Source organism: Macrobrachium rosenbergii, chromosome 12 (assembly GCF_040412425.1).
Source record: "Macrobrachium rosenbergii isolate ZJJX-2024 chromosome 12, ASM4041242v1, whole genome shotgun sequence".
Classification (NCBI taxonomy): domain Eukaryota; kingdom Metazoa; phylum Arthropoda; class Malacostraca; order Decapoda; family Palaemonidae; genus Macrobrachium; species Macrobrachium rosenbergii.
The window spans coordinates 18,878,200-18,890,830 of record NC_089752.1 but is presented as its reverse complement, the minus strand read 5'-3'; the positions used below and the strand labels follow the sequence as shown (position 1 = coordinate 18,890,830).

The following is a 12,631-nucleotide window of genomic DNA, read 5'->3' as shown; positions in this document are numbered from 1 at the left end:
TCGTAACCCCGGAACATGCGTCATAAACTGGGAAATAATTTCTGATGAATATATTTGAAAAGCATCGTAACCTCGGAACGTCGTAAGCCGGACCTGTAGTAACCCAGGGACTACCTGTATTCAGATGGTCAGCTTAGAATGTCCTCTGCACTTATGCATTGAAAAATACCCTAAAAAAATTTTTAAGGGCATAGTGACTGGGCATTTATGACTGGTGGAGTATATACTTCTTAGAATGATCTGTACATGTATCTCGTTGTCTTATTATCCATCTCAAAGCTTGGATAGCTTTAAGAGGATTATTCTATTTCTCTTACTTCAAATTAATGGTAATGACATGTTAATGTTACCTTGAGGCATAATGTGGTACAGATGCCAATAATTTGGGTTATTTCAGGTTATAAATATACGTCACCATTGATCACTGTTTATTTAGCAAAATTTAAGATATTAAGGCTTCAACATGGAACCAATATCACTTAGTATACATATATCTGACTTCAATATAAATTTTATCCTTTATAACAATATATATCTACTATGACTATTTAATGAGATGTTACATTCAAGACTATTATTTTTAGTAAAGTTTCTAAATTAAATATCACTTTTGTCAATAAATTTCATTATATATATATAATATATATGGTATATCAAATGAATAATTATACAATGAATGATTTCAAAATTTAGCTTTTATATTCATGCAACATGTATTCTTGCTTTGCAAGAAGCATGATATTTACAAAGCTAATAGCTATCCCCTATATTCATATCTGAATATTATACAGGTGAAATGCAGTGAGTTATTGTTATCTAGGACTTTTATTTACACATGAGGATTTTTAACCTGTGCAAGTCAAAATCATGAGTTTATTTACATATGTACAAACAACTACCAACTAAATCTTATAAAAAGATAAAAATCACAGCACTGTTCATTACCCTTCCTAAGACTCCCAACACTTTATTGTAGTCTGTCCAAGCATCGTGTCACACCCAAGTGTCCTGTTCATTTTCTAGATTGAGCCTGTAAATCAAATTAATTGCTAACACCTAGGATGATTTGTAGTAAGGAACACGGGAATAACAAATTGCTTCTTTTGTAAAATCTTTTATACATGGCTTTCTAAGACTGGGTAAAGAGGATTCAATGTTGCTTCCTGAACACTGAGGCGTCTGTGTAAATTTTCTTTATCATCCACATCACAAGGAAGCACTAGTTGCTGTGGTCTAGAGAGGTCTGGGGAAGAAGTTCTTATGCGCTCATGAGCTAGCCATGCCTCTAAAGACCTGTCTGTGTTCAGTCGTTCATCTGCCACTAGTGGTTGCAATCGTTCCCAGGCAGAAAGGCGAGCAGACCTTGGATTGTTTCGTGTTGCTTCACCACTCTGCAACCATGCCCATTTGGCAAGATCTTTAGTTCCACCAACAGTATGCCTTCTTTTAATAGGACCTCTATAACCTGTTCGTCGCATTCCTGATTTACTTACCTTATTGTTATTCATATTATTATTTGAAGGTTTCATTGGACTTGCATTAGACTGAGGACCAGTATTCTGTTCAAATTTTTCCTTCAACTCCTTTACATTATGTTTTCTATTTCTTACTTCTGAATTACGTTTTGCAGGCCCAGTGGAATTTTCTTTGGTTTCTGATTTCCTTGGCAAATCCCTTGACCTTCCATTAGCTTCTGGGATATCTGACCTTTTCATTTCTTTGGGCCTTTTCTCATTGAGACTTTCTTGTGTGTCAGTGCGTTTAAGTTCCCTTGCTCTCTTTTCTGTCTTCTCTTTCATATTATTCTCTGTTTTTTCTGACTTAGTAAGGGAATCAGACCTTTTCACTTTAGCTTCTCTTTTCGAATCCTCAGAAACCAGTTTATTTTCTTCTTCGGTATATTTGTTGGAAAGGCTTACATCTTCTACCTAGAAAGAAAATTTTAATGGTTATACATAGTGACACAGAGCATCTACCCACAGTTTAGTATCAAAGAAGGAAAAATTGCCACTTTGTAAACAAATTCAATATTTGTTCCTGTGAAAATACAAACCATCACCTTTTATACATGAGACTTGTTTCTAAGGTAGGATGTCATCTTTATCAAAAGAATGGAAGTTGAACCCACCCAGAAATGGCCATGATTCCAGCTGTGATCACAAGCAAGGGATTTGCATTGACTCATGTACCCTCCTCCTGGGTCAGGTACGGTATAAGGATGATAGAACAGCAGGGCTCTGGACCCGAGTGAGGATCGAGAGCCAAACTTAAATGAGGAAAGGTTTGAGGAACCATGTGATCCCCAAGGTACTACACAATGGATGGTAGCTAATCTAGCAAAAATATAATTGATGAGTTCAGTCCCCTCCCTACTCCTAGCTTGGGACAAGAGCTCTAAGACTGAATGCTTGAAGTACAGTTACCTGTATCTGGTCTGATCCCAGCTAATAATTTGGCCTAAATGCTGCTCTGGAAGGAGAAAGGGAAGGAAGTAAGTCTAGTCACTTTACATTCATGCTTTCAGATTCACACTAGGCAAAGTACTTGGGCAGGATATTTGCCTGGTCCATTGAAGCTAGGTGCCTACACAACTTATTTAGCTGCCACAAAAGGTTCCACAGAGAAGGTATCCAAAGACTTGTGGACAATGTCCCTCAGGTAGAATGAGGTGATAGCTGTCTGTTTTTGCTATACACCTGCTGTTATTACTTGGAACACAGAAATTCCTTAGACACTGTAAGCTCTTACATGAGTAAAGAAAGTAACATCCTCCTCTGAGGAGTCGTAAGCTCATTGGATTACCTCACAAAGCCAGAGAAAATGTTACCGACACCTCATGCTTGCCTGTACAAACAGAAAGGTGCCAACAATCTGAGCGAAGAATATGGGTCCTTTTCAGATACTACCTAATAGTTTGCACCAGGCCTTGTCTGCATCACCACCATCAAATTTCTCTGAGGAAGGGGATTGAGAAACATTAATTTCATATCAGGAACTGACAGGTTCTGAGTCTTCGCCACAAATTCAAGAACGAAGGAGAGAGAGAGAGTGCTGCACTAGAAGAGAAAGACCATGTAACTCCCCAAAGATAAAGCCAGCAAAAAGATGGTCTTGAGAGTCACACTGATTCTGGAGGATGAAGCTTGCGAGGGGGGAAAAGACTGCTCAAAATTTCTCATGAGCATGGTTAACTCCACCAAGTGATGTCTAAGCTCTTTATCCTGAAAAACTGGCTCAAGGCTTGAACAGTAGCCTTTTACCATAGGGACTAAGAGGAACTTGATTTTGATGAAGGTGAACATGCAAGGAAGTCTGCCATCCACTGAACAGATTTCTCTGACCAGAGAGAACCCCATTTCTATGACACCAAACTCAGAAGACGGTCTGCTTCATTGTACAGGTTTGAGGAGGAACAACAGGAGGTACCCAGACATCTCCCCCCAAAGTCCTGTGAGAAAAGGTGTGAAGCTGAAGCAAGTGAACAGTCTGGTGTTACCTTTGAATGTGTGGCTGATGAAGAAGATACCACTCTGCTTGAGGCTAATGAGAAGCAACCAAGGCTCTGCTGGGACATGAGGGGATCAAAACCCAGTTTATCACCCAACAAACCAGACTTAATGGCAGAAGGAAATATACGTCCATATGTTCCCAAACTGGAAAGAATCTTAAATCATTTGGGAAAGCAGAACACTAGAAGCCTCCATTTTAAACCATGTTGCAAACAAGTCGCACATCAGAGAACCTTAAGCTTTCCTCCCTGGTATTCAAGGATGTGGGGCCCACTCTGTCCCTACAACTTGGCCCCATGACTGAGCTGGTTTGTCAAAAATTTTGCATACCTAGAATATAACTGGCTGATATATCGACAGGATGGCAAATCACCCTCTAGAATGCACTAGTGGAGAAAGCGACTGGGAACTGGAGACTAGCATTGACCTTGCAACACTGAAAAAGTTTGTAACACAGACTTTGGGACTGAAATTCCGGTCTATGCTACATTCCATCAAAAAGGGCGATGTCACACCTTCAGCAGATTTGAAGTTTTGAGTTCTTTCAAGTACCCATCCATCAGAGCTTTCACAGTACCTCAGTTTTGTCTGCAACAGGACTGTTTATCAGTTCAAAGCCCTTTGCCCTTGCAAGAGCTCCACAAGTGTTTACCGGAGTTTTCACTTTTGTTTCATCTTGGGCCTTAGCACCTGCTACGTTACTGGATGATAGGTTTGGTTTTTACAGCTGCTCTATGAGCAAGAGCCCGTGCTGGCATAAAGGTTAGTTCTGGTGTCCTCTGACATGTGGTTGCTCCAGGACAGGACTGCTTGTCCCATTTTGCTGCTAGTTGGGATCATTGTAAATTGAGAAAATCTGATATCAAGCCCAAGATGAGAGACAAGTACCTGGGCATGTTCACAGACTCAGACTTAGCAGCAGTGAAGGTTTGTTTATCAGACTCACATGAGCAAGCAAAGGGATGTACTAGCACTGTTCCTATCCTGGCAGGAACAGTCAGGCTGGTTTTGGCAGACTTTTTTCACATGATAGTCTGCCAGACAAGCCATCATTACTGCTGAGACTATGAATATGTCCAGGTACTTGTCTCACTGCTTGAGTGTGACATCTGACTTTTCTAAATTTACTATGATCCCTAACTTGCAGCAAAATGAAATGAAGCACTCTCTGTCCTGGAGCAACGATGTGTCGGAGGATGCCAAAAGTAACCAATCATACAGTAATGCGGCAAGCATTACTGTATTGTAGTAATCTTCACACCTATATTTTTACGTCAACCACTTATTTCTTTTTTTAAGGGTAATGTGTTAAGCTAACTTTCAAAATGAAGTTACAGTAACTTTAATTCCACTTAAAAGTTATATTCATACTTTGGGAGCATGATTAGGGTCATATTTAGTGTTTAAACTAGAAATAAGCATTTATTAGCATTTTTATTCTAGTTTAAAGACCCTGCCAAACATACGCGAAAATTCGTTTTGTGCGACAAGTTTCTGGAATCTAACCTCGCATAAGTTTGGGGTATGACTGTATACTCAGGAAATAGGCCCAAGATGAAACCAATATGAAAACCTAGGCCAATAGAAAGAGCTTTGAACTGGTAAACAACCCTTATGCAGACAAAGCAGAAGGGTACTGCTGAAAGTTCTGATAGACTTGAAAGAATGCATCCTTCAGATCTGTCAAAAGAATGAAGTCTCCCTCTCTTATGGAATCTAGCACTGACAGGTCAGTGACTGGACTCCAGTTCCCAATATCCTTCTCCAATATAAAGAAGAAACTGCAAAATCCTGGAAACTGTCCTCTTCAACAGTTCTTTTTCCATCATTGCCTCCACTTCCACCGACATTTTGAAGAACCTGGAGGGTACATCTGGAACAGTGTCGCAGTGTCCGAGTGATGGAAGTGCAGCTGCTATGAAGGGGAAACAGTAGCTATCTTGGAGAACAGAGATTAACCCAGGACTCTGCCCCCAATCTCTGACATACTGCCCAATGACCAGGAGGGCATGCCCCTAAACGTGGGTAGCTGAGGACAAGGGTAGCTGTCCTCAGTGACTCCCTTTCTTCTTCCTCTTCCTTCCTTTCTTTGCTGTCACTGGGAGAGTAAGGTGAAAAGTTTGGAAAGGTTCAACTCCCTTTGTAGAGGAAGAAGACTGGAGCTTCTGGCCTGGGCTGAGGAGAGGAGAGGAAAGCACTTTACAGATGACTTGCTTGCCTAAAAACAGGATTGTTTACCATCTCCAAGCTCTTTGTTTTGGCCTGGCAATAGCTCCACAGGTGTTTTACTTGGGTTTTCACATAGGTCTCATCTTGAGCCCACTCACTGAGTATAATTACTTGCTGTGTTACTAGACAACAAGTTAGAGTTAGTCCTGGTGTCCCCCAACCTGTGGTTTTTCCAGGATAAAGACTGCCTCATTTCATTTTGCCATAAGTTAGGGATCATGATAAACTGAGAAAAGTTAGATATCATGCCCTAACAGAGAGACAAGTATCTGGGCATATTCATAGACTTAGCAGAAGTCAAGGTTTGTCTGTTAAAACCCTCATGCGAGAGGAGTGCCAAAGGCAAGCTAACTGTTCCTGCCAGGACAGAAATAGTGCTAATAGCTCCCTTTGCTTGCTCACAATAGAGTCTGGCAGACAAACTTTGATTGCTGTGAAGTCTATGAATAGGTTGTAGTACTTGTCTCTCAACTTGGGCATGATATCTGACTTTTCCTAATTTACCATGATCCCAAACTTGTGGTAAAATGACATGAGGCTGTCCCTGTCTTAGAGCAACCATGTATTGGAGGATACCAAAAACTAACCTGTCACCTAGTAAGGCAGGAAATGTTATACTCAACAAGTGGTTCCAAGATGAAACCATGTGAAAACCCAAGTAAAACACCTCTGGAGTTATTGCCAGACCAAAACAAAGAGCTGGAAATGGTCAACAATCCTGTTGCAGACAAAGCAGAGTTCTGTGAAAGTTCTGATGAATGGGCACTAGAAAAAATGCATTGAAATCTCAAAGCTATCTACAGATAGGGAGACATTTGCAGCAAAACCTTAAAGGTCTGCATCTGCAAAGAAGCCTGCTCCTCTTGAGCCCATGCCAGTAGCCCAGTCTTCTTCCTCTAGAGAGGGGTTAGACCCTTCACAGCCCTTTTACCTTACTCACCCAGCCAAAGCTAAGAAAGGAGGGAATGTACTGAGAACAGTACATTCCTCAGCTGCCACAAGTAGGGGCATTCCCTTCTGGCAATTGGTTATGTGGCAGAGATTTGAGGCATAGCCCTGGGTAATAATCTCTGTTCTTCAAGATGGCTACTGTTTTTTCTTTGAGGGTTGCAGCATTTCCCTAAATCAGACACTGATGCTGTTCCAGATTCTCAGAGCTCTGGTGCTGTTGTCAGAGATAAAGGCAGTGATGGAGAAAGAAAATATAGAAGTTGCAGAGAATAAGTCTTCAGGGTTTTATAGTCTCCTCTTCCCAGTGGAGAAAGCAGTTAAGGGCTAGAAAATACAGAAGTTCCAGAGGATGTAATAATTCTTCTCCAGGGTTTTAAGGTCTCCTCTTCCAAGTTATATGATATAGACTCTAGCACTGACTGCCAACGCCAACCCTGGAGAGATTTCAGCAGAGAGGGGCAACTTCAAGCTGTTGGTAAATTTGAAGAATGCATTTTTTCAAGTGTCTTTCCATCAGAACTTTCATTTAGCACCTCTGCTTTGTCTGCAGTAAAGCTCTGTCTATCAGTCTCACATGAGCAAGCTAAGGGAGGTATTAGCTCTATTCCTGTCCTGGCATGAACAGTCAGCTTGGCTTTGGCAGACTATATACTCAGCCACCTGTTTGTTGGAGAAGCTCGTTCCACATGGTTGGATCTACTCATTCTCACTTCAGTTGCAGCTGAAGCAGTACTGGTCAACTACTCATGAACCTGCCTATCAACTTGTGCCCTTGCATCATGATCATAGAGAATCTGGCTAATGGTGGACAACAGGAACTTCATCACGGGAGTTCCTCTGTATTATCCTTCTGAAGTACACCTGTTCACATACACATCAAAGGGCTGGGGGCTAACACCTGAAAGGTTCATTCATTAGTGTGTTTTGGCACATGACACACCTTATCTGCATATTTGTGTTCTGGAAATGAGAGCTAGCACTGCTGTTTGCATTTCAAGAACATTGATATGCAGATGATGTGTGTTCTGTGCCCACACACCCAAATCAATTAACCTTTCAAGTGTGAGCCCCAACCCTCTTTAGGGAAAGAATCCAGAGGAACTCCCAAGAAGAGGTAGCTGATGTCCAGCCACTAGTCAGATCCTCCAAGATCTCTCAGAATGAGTACAAGGGTACAAGCTAACTAGTGCTGCTTCAGCCACGACTGATGTGAGCACCAGAAGATCCATCCACGTGGACAAGTTTCACCAAAGACAGCAGGTGGCTGAGGACAGTCTGCCAAAGCCAAACTGATTGTTCCTGTTAGAACAAGACTATTGTAGTACTAATACCACCCTTGGCTTGCTCATGTGAGTGTGATTGACAAAACTTCCCATCTGCCGAGTCTACGAACATGCCCAGGTACTTGTATCTCATCTTCGGCATGATATCCGACTTTCCTCAATTTACCATGATCAAAACTAGCAGCAAAATGAGATAAGGCAGTCTCTGTGCTGGAGCAACCATGTATCGGAGGATGTTAGGACTAACCAGTTGTCCAGTAATGCAGCAAGCATTATTATAAATTCAGCAAGTGGGCCCAAAATGAAACCAATATGGAAACTCAGGTAAAACACCTGTGGAGCTATTGCCAGGCCAAAACAAAACTTTGAACTGGTAAACATTCCTGTTGCAGACAAAGCAAGAGATACTGCATAAAGTTCTGATGGATGGGTACTTGAAAGTCAACTCATCCTTCAGATCTGTTGAAAGCATGAAGTTGCCCCCTCTCATGGAATCTAGCACAGACTGTGCAATTTCAATCCTAAAGATTATGTAATATTGTACAAACTTCGTTTAGCAGTAAGAGGCCACTGATCTCCAGTCCCCAACTGCCTTCTCCACCAGGAAGAGGTGACTATAAAACCCTGGAGACTGGTCCTCTACAACTTCTATATTGTATTTCTCCATCATTGCCTCCATCTTCCACCAACAGCACTAGAATTTGGATGTGGAAGGTACGCCTGGTACAGTGTTGGTGTCCGAGGGCAGGGAGCATGGTGGCCCCTAAAGGGAAAACAGTAGCCTTCTTGGAGAACAGAGATTACCCAGGGCTCTACCTCCAATCTCTGCCACATTTCCCAATGGCCAGAGGGCTGTTGGGCAACGTGGCAGCTGAGGAAGAGGATTGGTGTCCTCAATGACTCCATTCCCTCCTTTCTTATCTCTGGCTGGGAGAGTAGGGTGAAAGGGCTGGGAAGGCTCTACTCCCTCTCTAGAGAAGGAAGACTGGGTTACTGGCCTGGGCTCAGGAGGAGCAGGCTTCCTTGCGGACTCAGACCCTGAAGGCTTAGTTGCCCACAAAAGTTTGGCTACAAATGCCTTCATTCTCATGGACAAGCTCCAGATTCTAGTCTCCTCTGCTCCACCATTGCCTCCATGGCAAGCCCAAAATACCAAACTGTTCCTAAGAACGAGAGTCCTCTCACAAAAAACCTGTCTAGAGAAAAGGGTCCAGTGTCCCGTCTCCTCAACATGAAGTTTGCCCAAAGATTGGCCGCCAATGTGAAATGAAAGTCAGCGCCCTTTCCCCATGACAGTAGCAACTCTTAAACTTCTCCCTCTCATACTGAGATGAAACACCTGTCATGACAAAGTCTTCCAACATGTTCAACCAAAAGTCAAACCATAAAGACTGAGGAGGGAGGTTATTTGTCAGCCCACAGACTAAAGATTCCAACACTAAAGGTGTGGTCTCGGTGTCCCCCAACTCTCTGCTCTGACCTGTGCAGATTAGAGTTCCAAAGCACCATCCACAATTGAGACCATGGCAATCTGATCAGCAGGCTCGTTTAAGGGTGAATCTAAGGTTAAGCTCAACTGACAGGACTAAGGCCAGGTGTGGAACCTTAGTAGTCACTTGAAGTTACAATCATGAATAAGCATGATGATCTTCAGTTAAGCCTATTGAGTTTTTAGAGTAAGGCCTTTCAGACCCATCAGGTTCTCTAAAGCATGAGCTGGTTGCTCTCTCATGAGAGAAGACACATGTATGCTCCCTTTCCTGCTCTGGGAAGTGTGGTGTTTGATCAGTATATGGGTCTCTGAAGACCTGCCCTCTGAATGATGCTTGGAATCAGGGAACCAACCTGTATGCCTCCCACCCTCTGAACACACACACACACACACACACAAACAGGGATTTTGCATGAGCTGAACAAGAAGTCAGAGCTTGCGCAACCACATGTAATTCAGAGGAAGAGCCTGTCCAGCTAGCTGCATGTCTGGTCTATTGGCCTAGCCAACACAAGTTTTGTGAGCTCTACCCAGTGTGTTTCCACTGACATGGGAAGCAGAGCTAAACCCACTGCCCCTGCACAGACATAATCTGGAAACATGGCACACGCAGAAAAAGCAGACTGCACTGGCTCTCACAAGGGTTTCCAGAGAGAGACAAGGGGACAAGTTAGGAGCAGTCCTTGTATCCAAGTGGGTCAGGAAGGTGTACTCATCACCCAGTGAAGCTAATGCCAGCCCAGCCAGAAGCTAGACAATCACCTGTAGATGTTTGAGAGCTATCACCCCCCTAGAGACTGGGAAGAGTCCTTGTTTGAAGCCATACAGGACTTTTGTACTACAAGAGGACTTCCTGAACTTCCCTTCTTTTCCTTTTTGCGAAAGGAAGAAGAAACACACAACAAGAAGGATGACGAGGATGAGGAAAAATGTCAGGCATACTTCTTTCCTTTCCTGACTCAGTCCATGCTCATTGTTGACTTTGCATACGGGAGGTTTGTTTTATTTTTACCCTGTTCTGAGCCAAAATTAGGTTGAAGTTACATTTACATTTACAGTATGTGCCATCTTATTCATCAGATGCAAAGTCAGAAAACTACAAACAAAGGGAATGGTTGTAAGTCAAGAAACTTCTCCACAGTATGTCTTTAAGACAATGGAGTTTGTCTTCAGACAGACACTAGTGGGGGGTTGCAACATGCAACAAAATAATATGAAAAGCAGTTGAATCCCTTAAAAAAAATGGGAAAAATGACAAATTTTTAATCAATTTGTAATTCTCATAACTTACAAACCTGGGCTCTTTAGTGATGTGGAAAATCTCAAAGCGCAAGCTAGTTCCAGTTTTAAAATAGAAAAAGGTTGGTGGCATGAGTGTGTTAGCCAATGGGGGGGGAGAGAGTAGGAAGAGCCTGACCTCTTTCCCCTTCACATACGCCGTGACGTACTAGTTATCTTCCAGTCCAGGTAACTGTATGAGGGGTGGCTTGAGGTGGGCCATTTACACTAAGACCTCAGGTTTGTAAGTTATGAAAAGTACAAATTGATTAAAAGTTTGTCATTTGCTCATACAAGAAACAAACCTTCAGTTTTTATGTATGGGGAGACTTACTTTTGGTGGGAGGATAAAGTAAGCTTCAGAACCAACTGGTAACTTGGCTCACCTGTGCTCACTTCCTAGTCAATTGTTAGAGCATAGGAAGGAGTCATATGCCTCTAATCTGTTAAGTGAAAGATTACTCAACAGCCAGACATCTAGGCTTCGACAAAACCAGGAACTCCAGTCTACATTGTGTCTAGGAAGAAAGGAAAATAATCTGTAATTGTCAGAGACAACTAAACTAACGGTAGCTATCGACCTTGTTCTACCGTCAATCCCTCTCTCCCCTTGTAAGAGAGAAGGTAGGACTTGCTTCTGTTTTCTAGAATTTGTATTGCATAGGAACAATCATAATATAGAAAATAGGATGGGTGCTCACTCACCTGTATCTAGCCAGTTCCAGCAAATGATGGCTCAATTCTCTCCCCTGCCCACTGGAAGAAGAGAAGAAAGAGAAAGGAAGAAGGCCAGTCACCCCATTCACTCTCACTTTCACAACCAACATAGGCAAGATACAACCTGTCCCACTAGGGACACTGGATGAGCTAACAACTTGTTGAGCAGCCACCACCGGACCCAAGGAAAAAGTGTCCAAGGACCTATGGGCACCATCCCTTAGGCAGAAGGAGGTGGAGTCATTTGACAGACCCACGCACCAGCCTTCAATACCCTTTGAACCGACAGGTTCTTCCTGAAAGCAATGGAAGGGCCAAAGCCCCTAACATCATGAGCTCTTGCATGCACTGTATTGGCATCTACATTTGAAGTAGTACTGTATGCTCATCTAATTACTTCACGTAGCCAAAAGGAGATGGTGTTCTTGGACACTCTTGTTCCAGCCTGTGTTAACAAAAAGTCTTTGACACTCAGGCCTGAGATGCTGAGTCATTTTTAGATAGCTTCGCAGTGCTCTAACAGGATATAAAAGTACCTCCTTTGGATCATTATCAACAAAGTTCCTCAGGGAGGGGATTGAAAAGGACTTGAATCTGTCATCGGGACCCAAAGGATTCTGAGTCTCTGCTACGAATTCCGGGACAAATTCGAAGGCTACCGACCCCCAACCCCTTGAGTGTTTAAAATTAAAAGAGAGGCTAAGACCAGTAAGAATACCGTCTTGAGGGCCAAATCTCTGTCTGATGAACCTCATAAGGGTTCATATAGTGCTTGAGTGAGGCTGCTAAAGACCAGGGTCAAATCCCAGTTAGGAGGCTTAAGTTCTCTTGGGGAACAGGACTGTTCAAAAATTTTGAGAAGCTTAGAGATCTCCTATGAGGAGGAAAAGTCTACCTCTTTCAGGTGTAGAACTAGCCCTAGAGCAACCCTGTAGTCCTTAATGGCTGACACAGAAAGTAGCTTCTCCCTACAGAGGAAAACAAGGAAGTTGGCTACTTGCTGAATAGAAGTTCCAACCAGAGAGAAACTCTGTTGACGACACCAATCACAGCAGACAGCCCATTTCCCCTGGTACATGGTTGTAGAAGATTTCCTAAGATAGCCTGACACCTCTGTTGCTGCTTTGCGAGAAAAACCTCTTGCTCGCAGGAGATACTGGATAGTCTTCAAC

The 12,631-nt window shown here is 42.7% G+C and overlaps 1 protein-coding gene across 39 annotated transcripts in view; it reads right to left on the bottom strand.

Moving 5' to 3' along the window:
- Window positions 1-414: 414 nt before the first annotated feature.
- RhoGAP19D (Rho GTPase activating protein at 19D) overlaps window positions 415-12,631 on the bottom strand; it is a 569,022-nt gene continuing 556,805 nt past the window's right edge. For 36 of the 39 annotated variants that reach the window (XR_010854870.1, XR_010854873.1, XR_010854876.1 and 33 more), the window contains one exon: window positions 415-1,928. Coding sequence is in view for 28 of the 39 variants with exons in the window: in XM_067113644.1 (XP_066969745.1) it covers window positions 1,116-1,928 (813 nt within the window). In the remaining 11 variants the exon portion in view is untranslated. The remainder of the gene's footprint in view (window positions 1,929-12,631) is intronic. The other 3 variants (XR_010854869.1, XR_010854872.1, XR_010854878.1) reach the window with 1 other exon arrangement.